The sequence below is a fragment of the Stomoxys calcitrans genome, chromosome 5 (genome assembly GCF_963082655.1).
Source record: "Stomoxys calcitrans chromosome 5, idStoCalc2.1, whole genome shotgun sequence".
Taxonomy (NCBI): domain Eukaryota; kingdom Metazoa; phylum Arthropoda; class Insecta; order Diptera; family Muscidae; genus Stomoxys; species Stomoxys calcitrans.
Genome location: NC_081556.1, coordinates 115,153,715 through 115,168,675, shown reverse-complemented (window position 1 = coordinate 115,168,675; position 14,961 = coordinate 115,153,715). Strand labels below are relative to the sequence as shown.

The window sequence follows — 14,961 nt, the reverse complement described above, 5'->3', positions numbered from 1 at the left end:
TAATCATGAATATCGATTGCGATATTATCAATGAGATATCATTGATCGAATATATATGTGAAAGCCATATCTTAATCTTAACCGAAATCATTTTTCAAGTTTTTTTTTTTTTTGTCCGTTACATTTTACAATTTATGTTTTTTTCTCTTTCGAGACGAGCTCAATGACCGGAGATGCAAATGGAAAAGGAAAGTCAAAGATAGCAACACACGCCAACCACTATGGGACCCGTTTCGTCTTTGGTTAGAAGACTTTTCAACCATATTAGGTGTGATTGCTTCAAGGGCCGTGCGTTGGTATGTCGTATTTGAAACGTATTAATAGCGAAAACGCGTCTATGATACAATTACCACATTAACCACGCTCGACAATCCTGTCTATTAGCTGTACTTTTCCCAATGCATGTATTTTTGTGTAATGACAGACATTCTTTCTGTGACAAATTACACTTCTTCCGTACTACATATGATTTAGTGCATCTGTTGGAAGTTGTATTGATGGCTTCGAAGGCTAGACAACGGCAACGGCTCACGCTGTTGCTCCGTGTGCCCAGGTTCGAATCCCGGCGGTTCCGCCGAATTTTTAATTGTTTAAGTTTTTTTTTGCCTGTTAGGGCGAAATCTTCAAAAACTCAATTGGATTCTGCTCTAGGCCTCAAAAGTCAATTATATTAAATTAAAACCAGTAAAGAAGGGCAAAAGTCGGGCGGAGCTATATCCAATTCTGAACCTATTTTGACTGACCTCGGCGATCAAATATATGTCAAACAGTAATAACTACGGTTGAGAAATGACAACATTTTTGCAAATGACCCAAAATCTGACGAACAAATATATGGGAGCTATACCAAATTCTGGTGGTAGACGTCGAGGAAAGTGTGGTGCAAAATTTTGGGAAGATTGGTCAAATTATGAGCTTTCAGCGGCTCTTGGGGTGAAAATCTGGCGATATACATATATTACAGCTATATCTAAATCTAAGCCGATTTCCATGAAATTCGCCCGTAATATCGAAGCTCATAAGAAAATCCTTCCTGCCGATTTCGAGAGAATCGGTTAACAAAAGACCATTTTATTGCAATATTACTGCAAATCGGACGAACATATATATGGGAGCTATATCTAAATCTGAACCGATTTCCATGAAATTCACCAGTAATTTCAAGAGTCAAGAGAAAATCCTTCCTAACAAATTTCGAGAGAATCGGTTGACAAATGACCATTTTATTGCATTATTACTGCAAATCGGACGAATATATATATGGGAGCTATATCCAAATCTTAACCGATTTCTATGAAATTAACCGGTAATGTCGGGAGTCATAAGAAAACCCTTGCTGCCCAATTTCGAGAGAATCGGTTTACAATTGACCATTTTATTGCAGTATTACTGCAAATCGGACGAACATATATATGAGAGCTATATCCAAAACTGAACCGATTTTTTCCAATTTCAATAGGCTTCGTCTCTAGGCCGAAAAACATGCCCATACCAAATTTGAAGATGATCGGATGAAAACTGCGACCTGATATATGTACACAAATTAACATGGACAGACAGACGAACGGACAGACAGACAGACAGACGGGCGGACATAGCTAAATCGAATCAGAAAGTGATTCTGAGTCGATCAGTATACTTATCAATGGGTCTATCTTTCTCCTTTCTGGGTGTCACAAACTAATTCACTAAGTTATAATACCCTGTACCACAGTAGTGGTGTAGGGTATAAAAAAAAATCAACTAAAAATTCCAAATGAACTTTGTGTACATAACTAAGGTATAGTCGCACAGACGGGCAGTAAAACGATTGACAGACAAAATTTTAAACCAAATATATGCAAAAGTAGTGGTGTAGGATGTAAAAAAAGTGAGAATCAACTTTATTTTGAATCTTGTTAGTTGACCCTCTATTGACCTGAGCTTCATCAGTACGTATTCATTTTACAGTCTTCTTAACGGCTTTATTGTCTTTCGGGGTTTTTTTTTGGCGTGCAGACTGGTTATAGCTTTAACGTTTTATTTTTGGTGTAGTTTAATTCCCATTAGGTCCCTGGTTTTGGACCTCAGTTAATTTTTGATCAACCGCTGTGTTATTCTCTGCGTTCGGCAAACCTCGACCATTCACATCTGTTCCTTGAGTTTGGAAATCAGCTGAGTTTTGCTTAACCGCTGCGTTGCTCTCTGTACTCTGAAGGCCTTGTGGAGCTTCATTCATATATTTTGTTTGCGGTTGCACCTCAGTTAATCTCTGTTGTTCTGGATTGCTCTCTATATTTTGCACACCCTGGGGAGTTTTTCCTTCATTAGCGTTACGAATTTGACCATAAATTTGGTAGATGGGTTTGAAGATAAGCAGCAAAAGAACTGGAAAGAAATTCAAATGAGTATATAAAAAATAGCAATAAAGGAATAACAAATAAAACATTGTTTTTTGGTAAAAAGTTTTCCCTTGAGATAGATGCACAATAAAATGACCACTAGGACCCCAAAATCGGCGAATTGGCCTATATGACAGCCATATCATAATGTGGTCCGATCTGGACCATTTTCAGTTATGACATCAGGAGGCTTAATAGAAATCACTGTTGCCAATTTCATCGAAATCCGTTAGGTTAGGTTAGGTTAGGTTGAAAAGAGGGTGCAGATATTAATACGCCCCATGCCAATATGGACATACACCTAAGCCAGTAATCGGCTTGTTGTGCGCTCTAAAAACTATAAAGTAACCTCAAACAAGTAAAAGCGTGCTAAGTTCGGCCGGGCCGAATCTCATATACCCTCTACCATGGATCGCATTTGTCGAAATCTTGCCATGGTATCTCTTTTTAGGCAAACAAAGGATAAAAGAAAATAATTGCTATGTTATTGGAACAATATCAAGTATTCAAAATTTCAGCTAAATCGGATAATAATTGCTCCCTCTAGTGGTTCAAGAAGTCAAGACCCCAGATCGGTTTATATGGCAGCTATATCAGGTTATAAACCGATTTGAATTATTCTTAGCCCAGTTGTTGAAAGTCATAACAAAACACGTCATGCAAAATTTCAGCCACATTGGATAATAATTGCGTCTACTAGTGGCTCAAGAAGTCAAAACCCCAGATCGGTTTATATGGCAGCTATATCACGTTATGGATCGATTTGAACCATTCTTAATACAGTTGTTGGAAGTCATAGAAAAATACGTCACGCAATATATCAGCCAAATCGGATAGGAATTGCTCCCTGTAGAGGCTCACGATGTCAAGACCCTAGATCGGTTTATATGGCAGCTATATCAGGTTATGGTCCGATTTGAACTATTCTTAGCACAGTTGTTGAAAGTCATAATAAAACATCTCTTGCAAAATTTCAGCCAAATCGAATAATAATAGCGTCCTCTAGTGGCTCAAGAAGTCAACTGGAAAAAATCGGTTCAGATTTGGATATAGATTCCATATATATGTTCGTCCGATTTGCAGTAATAATGCAATAAAATAGTTATTTATTAACCGATTCTCTCGAAATTTGGTAGGAAGGATTTTCTTATGACTCTCAATAATACTGGTGAATTTCATAGAAATCGGTTCAGATTTGGATATAGCTCCCATATATATGTTCGTCCGATTTGCGATAATACAGCAATAAAATGGTCACTTGTTAACCGATTCTCTCGCAATTTGACAGGAAGGACTTTCTTACGACTCCCAATATTACTGGTGAATTTCATAGAAATCGGTTCAGATTTGGATATAGTGCCCATATATATGTTCGTCCGATTTGCAGTAATACAGCAATCAATTGGGCATTTGTTGACCGATTCTCTTGAAATTTGGTAGGAATGATTTTCTTATGACTCTCAATAATACTGATGAATTTCATAGAAATCGGTTCAGATTTGGATATAGCTCCCATATATATGTTCCTCCGATTTGCAGTAATACAGCGATAAAATGGTCATTTGTTAACCGATTCTCTCGCATTTTGACAGGAAGGAATTTTTTATGACTCTCGATATTACTGATGAATTTCATAGAATTCGGTTCAGATTTGGATATAGCTCCCATATATATGTTCGTCCGATTTGCGATAATACAGGAATAAAATGGTCATTTGTTAACCGATTCTCTCGAAATTTGGCAGGAAGAATTTTCTTATGACTCTCGATATTACTGGTGAATTTCATAGATCTGTTCAGATTAAGTTATAGCTCAGATATATATATCGCCCGATTTTCACTCCTAGACTCACTGCAAGCGCATTTATTGACCAATTTTCCCAAAATTTTGTACAACGCTTCCCTCGACGAATTCCAGAATATCCATAAAGTTTGGTCGAAATCGGTTCAGATTTAGATATAGCTCCCAAGTATTTGTTCGTCAGATTTTGGATAATTTGTTGTCATTTGTCAACCGTAGTTTTTACATTTTGAACATATTTGCTTTGCTCGAAATTCGATACAGGAATTTTAATAATCTATCTGGATACATCCGCCGAGGTCCATTAAATTTGTTTCAGAATTAGATGTACCCCCTCCCTACCCTTTTGTGTTTATAGGGTAGGTGTGGGGTATTACAATATAAAGTCGGCACCGACCGACTTTTGTCTTTCCTTACTGGTTTATAACTAAAAATGTTGACACTTCTTACATAAACTTACGCACGACAAAAAAATTGAAGGCAAAATGTTTCAGGATATTTGTCTCTAGAAGATCCTCGAATACGATGTATATAGTAATACATATTTGCAGGCACAAAGCCAATACATTAGCATAGACAAAAGGTTTCATTAATATGTGGCTCTCCTGGAAAAGAATAGAAGACACTTTTATTTTTTTAATGAACACCACCATTATTAAGCATTTCATTTACCTGCATAATACCACTCAAAAGTAGAATGTCGAAAATTAAAAAGGTCACACACAACAATAAAAGGCAAATCGAAGTGGTTAATCCAATGCCGCCAACATTCTCTGCTAAAGAGGGAATTTCACAGATAAAAGGGAAACAAAGCTGCATTCCAAGGCAAATAGTTACCCTCAATGATATTTTCTTCATAGATATCATAGCCATTATCTATGAGAGTTTTCACATGAATCTCATTGTTATAAGTGCACAGATAGATTGAAAGCAAAACGGTTATAATTAGGGTAATTATCAAATGTATCCATCCTATGGTGAGGGCACGTGCTCTCGTAGTGCTGCACATTTTATTTTCTATTTAATTTCAATTGATTTTTAATTTGTTATTTAATTTTTTTGAGACAACTTCTCTCTTAGCAATTGCCGGATAGACTACTTTTTATTTTGCGTGCCAGCAAACGAAAAGTTTTCCAAGACCCTCTGTCCCACATGCCATGATTTTTAGACAAGTTAGTAACTTCGTGGCGCCAGATACAGTATAAACAGACCCAAACCTAACACTCAACATTTTTATCTTAAAGTTCATTGTGTTTGGTAAAGTCTGCTCACAACCATTGTCACAAGCATCTGTTTATCCAACGAAATGTATGTAAAGCTATGAAGTCATGTTGACTGTATACAAAGTATTCCCCTGCAGTGTTTTTGTGTTTCTCAAGGTTTTCCAGACTTTTCGTCAGGGTCAGGCGTTAGTTAACCCATTAACGCCTGACCCTCGATTCCCTTGTCAGATGTTGGTGACATTTCATATATTTATTATTAAGAGCGTTTATATTGACCTAGAAATTTTTTTAAAATCAAAAAAAAAAAAATAAAATTTAATAATTTCGGAAACAAATTAAAAATTACAAGAAGTCAAGATCCCAGATCGGTTTGTATATAAGCTATATCAGGTTATGAACCAATTTGAACCATACTCGACTCAGTAGGTGGATGTCATAACAAAACATTTCGTGCAGAATTTCATTCCAATCGGATAAAAATTGCGCACTCTAGAGGCTCAAGAAGTCAAGACCCAAGATCGGTTTATATGGCAGCTATATCAGGTTATATACCGATTTGAACCATACTTGGCACAGTTGTTGGAAATCATAAAAAACACGTCGTGCAAAATTTCATTCCAATCGGATAAGAATTGCGCACTCTGGAGGCTCAAGCAGTCAAGACCCAAGATCGGTTTATATGGCAGCTATATCAAAACATGGACCAATGTGGCCCGTTTACAATCCCAACCGACCTACACTAAAAAGAAGTATTTGTGCAAAATTTCAAGCGGCTAACTTTACTCCCTCGAAAGTTAGCGTGCTTTCGAAAGACAGACGGACGGACATGCCTAGATCGACTTAAAATGTCACGACGATCAAGAATAAATATACTTTATGGGGTCTCAGACGAATATTTCGAGTAGTTACGAACAGAATGACGAAACTAGTATACCCCCATCCTATGGTGGAGGGTATAAAAACAGTAAGGAAGGGCAAAAGTCGGGCGGTGCGGTGCTATAGCTAATTCTGCACCGATTTAGAGCAAACTTCTCAGATAATGTGGAAGTCGTCGAGGAAAGCGAGGTGTAAAATTTGGTCAAGATTGGTCAAACAATGCTCTTGCAGTGGCTCTTGAGGTGAAAATACGGCGATATACATATATGACAGCTTTATCTAAATCTGGGCCGATTTCCATGAAATTCACCAGTAATATCGAGAGTCATAAGAAAATCCTTCCTGCAAAAGAATCAAGAGATTCGGTTAAAACATGAGCACTTTCTTGCAATATTTCTCAAAACCGGATGAACATATATATGGGAGCTTTACCTAAATCTGAACCGATTTCGAGCAAACTCCTCAGATACTGTGGCAGTAGTCGAAAAAAGCAAAATGGAAAAATGCAAATTTTGCCCATGAATATTCCACTAAGGAACAGGGGCAAACTGGCCACATATAAATGAGTGCAGTCCGGTTCAAGTTTAAGCTCAATGATAAGCGGCCTCCTTTTTATAGCCGAGTCCGAACGGCGAGCCGCAGTGCGACAACTCTTTGGAGAGATGTTTTACATGGCATAGTACCTCACAAATGTTGCCAGCATTAGGAGGGGAAATCCACCGTTGAAAATTTTTTTCTGATGGTCTCGCCAGGATTCGAACCCAGGCGTTCAGCGTCATAGGCGGACATGCTAACCTCTGCGCTACGGTGGCCTCCGTAGCGTTTTGCAAAATTTTGGCAAGATGGGTCAATAAAAGCGCTTGCAGTGGCTCTAGGAGTGAAAATCGGGCGATATATATTTATATATTATATAATATATGAGAGGTATATCTAAATCTGAACCGATTTCTATGAAATTCACCAGTAATGTCGAGAGTCAAGAGGAAACCCTCCCTGCCAAATTTCGAGAGAAGTGGTTAACAAATGACATTTTTTTTGTTTTATTACTGAAAATCGGACGAACATATATATGGGAGCTATATCTAAATCTGAACCGATTTAGAGCAAACTGCTCAGATACTGTGACATTCGTCGTCGAAAGCGTTGTGCGAAATTTTGGGAAGTTTGGTCAATAAATGCGCAGGCAGTGGCTATAGGAGTGAAAATCGGGCGATATATATATATATGAGAGCTATATCTAAATCTGAAACGATTTCTATGAACTTCACTAGCAACGTCGAAAGTCAAGAGGAAGTCTTTCCTGCCAAATTTCAAGAGAATCGGTTTACAAATGATAATTTTATTGCATTATTACTGAAAATGGGACGAACATATATATGGGAGCTATATCTAAATCTGAACCGATTTCGAACAAACTTCTCAGACACTATGATAGTCTTCGAGAAAAGCGTTGTACGAAGTATTGGGAAGTTTGGTCAATAAATGCGCTTGCAGTGGTTCTAGGAGTGAAAATCGGGCGATACATATATATGAGAGCTATATCTAAATCTGAACCGATTTCTATGAAATTCACTAGTAATGGCGAGAGTCTAGAGGAACTCCTCCCTGCCAAATTTCGAGAGATTCGGTTAACAAATGACCATTTTATTGCATTATTACTGAAAATCTGACGAACATATATATATGGGAGCTATGTCCAAATCTGAACCGATTTTTTCCAATTTCAATAGGCTTCGTCCCTAGACCGAAAAATATGCCTGCACCAAATTTGAAAACGATCGGATGAAAATTGCGACCTGTAGTTTGAACACAATTTTACATGGACAGACGGACAGACAGGCGGACGGACGGACAGACAGACGGACATTGATAAATCAAATCAGAAAGTGATTCTGAGTCGATCGGTATACTTATCAATGGGTGTATCTCTCGTCCTTGTGGGTGTTACAAACAAATACCGGGCCGAACATTGGATACCCACCACCTCGGCTAAACTCACTATCGTCACAATCCGTTGAAAATTGGATAACTTATGCACCCAAATTCTTCATGGACATTGAGTTGTCTAATAACTACAAGTCACTGTTCAATTTTGCAGTACAAAATATTGTGCCTTTTGGCAGCCATATCCAAATATAAACCGATTAGAAACATAGAAGACACGGATGTCGAAAAGCCTAACATAATTCACTGCGCCAAATTTCAACGAAATTGGATAATAAATGCTCTTTTTATAGGGCCAAAACTTTAAATCGAGAGATCGTTCTATAAGGGACCTATAATCCATCATATAGATGGATGGCTCCATCATGGAGCCATCTATAAAGTCCGAAGTATCACTCTCTTCAAACACAGGATTCGCTTCCCAGTCCTCCCTCTCGAGAAACCGACTCCCGAAAACATCCTTTTCCCTTATTAACCGCCTTCTGGCCACACTAACTCCGAAGTCCGCCTTGTTAGCCCGGTCACATAGCATAAAGTCCGTCCACAGGAAGAAAGTCAGTTGGACACCCTACGGTTCAGGAAGGTGACTGTCGACCCATCTCCTCGTTTTTAAATGCCCTCTCAAAATTCAGAAAGCCGCCATCGCGTACTCCTTCTCGAACCACTTCGTGGAGGGCCGTCTTTTCCGACTTGCCCTTGAGATATACCAGAAGTTTCCACGTATACTCTAGTCTTTTTTGCTTCTTTATATTTGCGATACATTTATTCTACATTTACGGTAAAATTACGAGAGCATGACCAGACCTTAAACTAAATGCTCTTTTTATAGGGCCAAGACTTTAAATCGAGTGATCGTTCTATATGTCAAATATAACCAAATCTGGGCCAAATTAAACAAGGATATAATAATCATCCTATTTTATTATAACTCAGCCACTTTTTATATTTGGGTCAGATATCGGAAGGCTTACAGCAACTTACCGTTTCAAACTTTAGCGAAATCAGATTAAAAATAAAGACTAAGGTCAGGTTAAGTTAGGTTAGGCTAGGTTTAAGTGGCAGTCTGCCATCAGAATCACTAAGACGTTTTCGTCCATTGTAATACCAATGATGATGTGAAAGAAGATGCCTCCTATTGTAGTTCCTACCGTTGAACGAGATCGCTTTAAAAAGCCCAAAAACTTGCGAATGTTCACATCCGCTAAATCAGACAGGTTCATAAAGAAATGGGAACCTAAAGTGGAACTCCTTCTGACTGCCACACACACAGAAGGTGTTCTATAGTCTCCTGTTCTTCGATATTCTCACAGCTTCTGCTAAAGTGGTTGCGGGCAATCTTAAGTCTGTCACCATGTTTTCCGATTAGACCGTGACCTGTCATGGCGGACACAATGAATGAAATATGTGTTCTGCCCATAGATAGCAAAGCAGTAGACCTCTTCAAGTCTAGGTAAGGCCACATAATTTTGGAATGCTCACAGACCCCTCTTTGTGAACATTTAGCACACGTTGTCCCTCGTTAGAGGCATACCCACAGATTCCAAGTAGTTCCTAGTCTCGCAAGCTCGTCTGCTTTAGAATTCCCTGTTATGTTTTCCTAATCCACTATGACTTTACAGAAGAATTTTTTAGTAGGAGGCCACCGTAGCGCAAAGGTTAGCAGCGCCTATGACGCTGAACGCCTGGGTTCGAATCTTGGCGAGAACAACGGAAAAAACATTTTCAGCGGTGGTTTTCTCTTCCTAATACTGGCGTAATTTTTGAGGTACTATGCAATGATAAAAAGTTCTCACCAAAGAGGTGTCGCACTGCGGCATGCCGTTCCGACTCGGCTCTAAAAAGGTGTCCTTTTATCAGTGGACCTTAACTTGAATCGGACAGCAGTCATTGATATGTGAGAAGTTTAATGGAATGTCCATTTGCATTTTGCTATGATTTTACAACAACAAAATGTGTTTTCTCAATACTTTAAGACTATTTAGCGAAGAAACTTGGATTTTATTGACTTTGATATAAAATAGTTCCTGCTGTCAAAGGCATATCGCAAAAAATTAGTTTTTTTTTAAATGTAGGAATCTTCAAATGCCACAAGACACTAAACGGTTTTCAGAAATCTCACTCGTAAGAAATTTGACAAAATTTTTCTTTAATACTTTTGGATCTAAATAATTTCAGACTTTCGACAAGCCAATTTTCCTCCAAAACACTATTTTATATGACGGGATTTTTTTTTTGTTTCATTCGTCTACTTAACACCAATTCAGGATTTCTCTTCCCTAACTCGAGCTAGGATTTTTCTAGGACAGTTTTATTCTTGGATATTTTTCGTCGTTAATGGGTTAAGACGGTGGATGGTTCCCAACTTTATGTATGACGATAAATGAGCCACAACCTCATGTTCCTGCGCAGTGCATAAAGAGAAATAGCTGAGAATAACGAACAAAATATTCGAAACAATTTTGAAAGGAATCAAAAAGTGAAATTGGTTATAGAATTAAAGTTTATGAAAAGGAAATGGTAAATATATTATTTAATAGGAGTTCGAGAAAGACCCATGGATACAAAAAGTCTTAAACTCGGAAAAATCCAAAACCTTTGAAAGTACAAATAAAATATATTTGGCAATGGAGTCTACAGAGTTCAAACATTCTTAAAAAAACTCCCAAGCGAGGATTAAGACCGATCGGAGCTATATGGGACAAAAATATACCACGGGAAGGCGATGCCGAACTGTGATATATTGGGTTGCCCAAAAAGTAATTGCGGATTTTTTAAAAGAAAGTAAATGCATTTTTAATAAAACTTAGAATGAACTTTAATCAAATATACTTTTTTTACACTTCTTTCTAAAGCAAGCTAAAAGTAACAGCTGATAACTGACAGAAGAAAAAATGCAATTACAGAGTCACAAGCTGTGAAAAAATTTGTCAACACCGACTATATGAAAAATCCGCAATTACTTTTTGGGCAACCCAATATGTACAGCATCATGTCGCACAGTGGGAAAAAATAAAAGAAAAACAAGTAAGTGCGTGCTAAGCTCGGCCAGTCCGAATCTTATATACCCTCCACCATGGATCGCATTTGTCGAGTTCTTTGCGCGATATCTCTTTTTAGGCAAACAAAGAATAATGGATAAGGATTGCAATGCTATTGGAGATATATCATTTTACAGTCCGATTCGTACCATAAGTGAATTGAATGTTGAAGACCATAGTAAAAGTCATTGTGTTATATTTCAGTCCATTCGGTTAAGAATTGCGCCTTGTAAGGGCTCAAGAAGCATAATCCGGAGATCGGTTTAATTGGGAGCTATATGAGGCCATAGATCAAGACCAAATTGGACACGTATGTTGAAGGTTATGGGAGAAGCCGTTGTACAAAATTTCATGGAAATCGGATAAGAATTGCGTCCTCTAGAGGCTTAAGAAGACAATATCCCAGATCGGTTTATGTGGCAGCTACATCAGGTTATGTTCAAATTTGATCCATATTTATCGCAGTTGTTGGAAGTCATTATGAAATACTTAATGCTAAATTTCAGCCAAATTGGATAAGAATTGCGCCCTCTAGTGGCTCAAGAAGTCAACATTCAAGATCGGTTTATATGGCAGCTATATCAGGTAATGAACCGATTTAAACCAATTTAAAAGAAATCAATATCCAAGATCGGTATATATGGCAGCTATATCAGGTTATGGACCGATTTCAAACATACTTAGCACAGTTGTTGGAAGTCATAAATAAACACATAATGCTAAATTTCAGCCAAATCGGATTAGAATTGCGCCCTCTAGTGGCTCAAGAAGTCAAGACCCGAGATCGGTTTATATGGCAGCTATATCGGGTTATGAACTGATTTAAACCATACATAGCACAGTTGAAAGTGGTACCAAATCACTTTACGCAAAATTTCAGCCAAATCGGATAAGAATTGCGCACTCTAGATGTTCAAAAATTCAAGAACCAAAATCGACTTATATGGCAGCTATATTAAAACATGGACCGATTTGGCCCATTTACAATCCCAACCGACTTACGCCGATAAGATATATTTGTGCAAAATTTCAAGTGCCTAGATTTACTCCTTCGAAAGTTAGCGTGCTTTCTACAAACAGACGGACTGACATGGCTAGATTGACTTAAAATGTAGTGATGATCAAGATCACGGATTAGTATATCCTCCATCCCATGATGGAGGGTTTAAAAAAATTAGTAAGCCGACGTTTTGATAACCTTAACCGCAATGGCTATGCAGGTTAAATCATCGAAATTTGAAGTGTAGAATTTCGACCAAAATCCGAACATATTGTGAGAGTTATAGAACAAAACGTAATGCAAAATTTTCAGAAAATAAGGCTTAGTGAAAGCCTTAAAAGTGAAAATCGTGAAATACATATATATGAGATCTACATCCAAATCTGAACTGATTTCTTCCAATTTCAATTGGCTTCGTCTCTGGGCCAAAAGAGATGCCGGTGCTACACATTTGAAAACAAATCGGATGAAAATTACGACCTGTACTTTGTTCACAAATTAACATGGACAGACAGACAGACGGACTGACATACGGATATTGGTAAATCGAATCAGAAAATGATTCTGAGTCGATTAGTTTACTTATCAAAGGTACCCTGTACACAGTAGTGGTGTAGGTTATAAATATGAGGTGAGGTGAAGCCAAGAATGCGGCATATAGAGCAACCTTGCAATCAGTAGCAACGCGCCAGATGAAGGAGAGGTATCGGGAGAAAAGGAGAGAGGAGAAACGTCTATTCCGCAGAAAGAAAAAGGAAATGGAAAGACGTGAGTGCGAGCGAATTGAGATGTACAGGAGTCAGAATGAAGTCCGGAAATTCTACCAAAGAATTAAACACCAAACCGATGGCTTTGGTGCAGGCACATCCTCCTGCAGAGACAAAGAAGGAAATCTGGCAACTGACACAGACAACATGCTGAGGATATGGAAAGAACATTTTACCCAAGAACCAATCCCTGATGATGGTATAGAATGTTTATCTCCAAGTCAGAATGAGGTCCAAGTAGTAGTAACCCGACTAAAGAACAATAAGGCAGCATGAGCCGACGGGTTACCCGCTGAACTATTTCAGACCGAAGGCCACACCCTGATAAGGCGTATGCATCAGCTTATCTGTGCAATCTGGCTAATAGAACGCATACCCGATGATTGGAACCCCAGCATACTATGTCCCGTACACAAGAAAGGAGACAAGACGGAATGTGCCAACTACAGAGGAATAAGTCTCCTCCCCATCGCATACAAGATACTCTCGAGCGTACTGTGTGAAAGATTAAAACCTAAAGCCAATGAGATAATTGGGCCCTATCAATGCGGCTTTAAACCAGGTAAATTCACCCTAGACCAGATATTCACACTGCGCCAAATCCTGGAAAAGACCCGAGAAGGACAAATCAACACATACCACCTCTTTGTTGACTACAAAGCCGCTTTCGATACTCCTTTACGTTCAAAGGTATTTCAAGCCATGTCTGAGTTTGGTATCCCTGCAAAATTAATAAGACTCTGCAGGATGGCACTTGCTGATACGCGTTCCTCAGTAAGAATAGGAAAGAATCTCTCCGAACCATTTAATACCAAACGAGGTTTCAGACAGCCTATCGTGTGATCTCTTTAATATCCTGCTGGAGAAGATTATACGAGATGCAGAAGTGAATAGATATGGCACACTAATCACAAGAGAGCACATGCTACTCGCCTATGCCGACGATATCGATATTATAGGTTGGTCACCGGAAGTAGTAACTGCAGCCTTTGAAAGAATCGAAAGAGAGTCAGTGAAAATGGGTCCGAAATAGTTGGAGATAAGACAAAATGGATGGTTTCAACTCCCAAAAAGCCTTGTACAACCGAGCAGATAAAGAATATGGAGAAAGTTGGGAACCACAACTTTGAGATAGTCAGTAGCTTTATCTACCTCGGCACCGCCGTAACCGAAACGAATGACACCAGTTTTGAGGTAAAGCGAAGAATAATACTGGCAAACAGATGCTACTTTGGACTAAGTAAGCAGTTTAGAAACAAGGCCACCACTCGACAGACGAAGACTACACTATACAAGACACTGATACTACCCGTGCTGTTATATGCTTCTGAAGCATGGGTACTTGTGAAAGCAGATGAGGCAGTGCTTGGAGTATTTGAGAGAAAGATTCTTCGTAAAATATATGAACCAATTTGCGTAAACGGAGAATATAGGCGACGTATGAACCACGAGCTGTATGAGCTGTATGACGACGATAGCATAGTTACACGCATCAAAATACAACGGCTGCGTTTGCTAGGTCATGTTGTCAGAATGGATGAAGAAGCTCCATCAAAGAAGCCTTTTGAAGGCAAACACGGTGGTACACGCAAACCGGGAAGACCAAAAGCCCGATGGAAAGATAAAGTGGTGGGAGACACCTCGAAAATTGGTGTCAGAGATTTTAGAATGAGCGCAGAAGATCGAGGCGCTTGGAACGCAATTCTATGTTCGGCTAGTGGAAGAAATATTCTGTCATAGCCAATTAAAGAAGAAGAAATATGAGGTGTGAGAACGGATAGAGATATCTCTTTGAAATTTTGAATAATTAGTGAAAAAAAAACAAGTAAAAACCCACTTCCATGGATAAATTAACCATCCTCTTTTATAACAATTTCACTATCACATCCATAGTAACATGCAAATACGTGATGGTATGGACCATGTTTCATT

The 14,961-nt window shown here is 38.5% G+C and overlaps 2 protein-coding genes across 2 annotated transcripts in view; one reads left to right on the top strand and one right to left on the bottom strand.

The window, feature by feature from the left end:
* Positions 1-14,961, top strand: part of LOC106092224 (uncharacterized) — a 288,892-nt gene that overhangs the window by 149,591 nt on the left and 124,340 nt on the right. The window lies entirely within an intron of this gene.
* On the bottom strand, positions 1,679-5,272 carry LOC106092227 (uncharacterized). Its single transcript, XM_013259016.2, has 4 exons — positions 5,019-5,272; positions 4,854-4,957; positions 4,642-4,786; positions 1,679-2,367 (listed from the first exon to the last, which is right to left on the bottom strand). Exons 1-4 carry the CDS (start codon positions 5,188-5,190, stop codon positions 2,036-2,038), a joined length of 753 nt encoding a protein of 250 aa, XP_013114470.2. The 5' UTR covers positions 5,191-5,272; the 3' UTR covers positions 1,679-2,035.

Excerpts from the sequence above, each read along its gene's own strand:
- LOC106092227 (XM_013259016.2), bottom strand. The coding sequence starts at position 5,190 with ATGTGCAGCACTACGAGAGCACGTGCCCTCACCATAGGATGGATACAT. Across the intron at positions 4,958-5,018 it reads TGAAGAAAATATCATTGAGG|CAGAGAATGTTGGCGGCATT; the intron begins GTAACTATTTGC and ends TTCCCTCTTTAG. Across the intron at positions 4,787-4,853 it reads TTTTGAGTGGTATTATGCAG|GAGAGCCACATATTAATGAA; the intron begins GTAAATGAAATG and ends ATTCTTTTCCAG.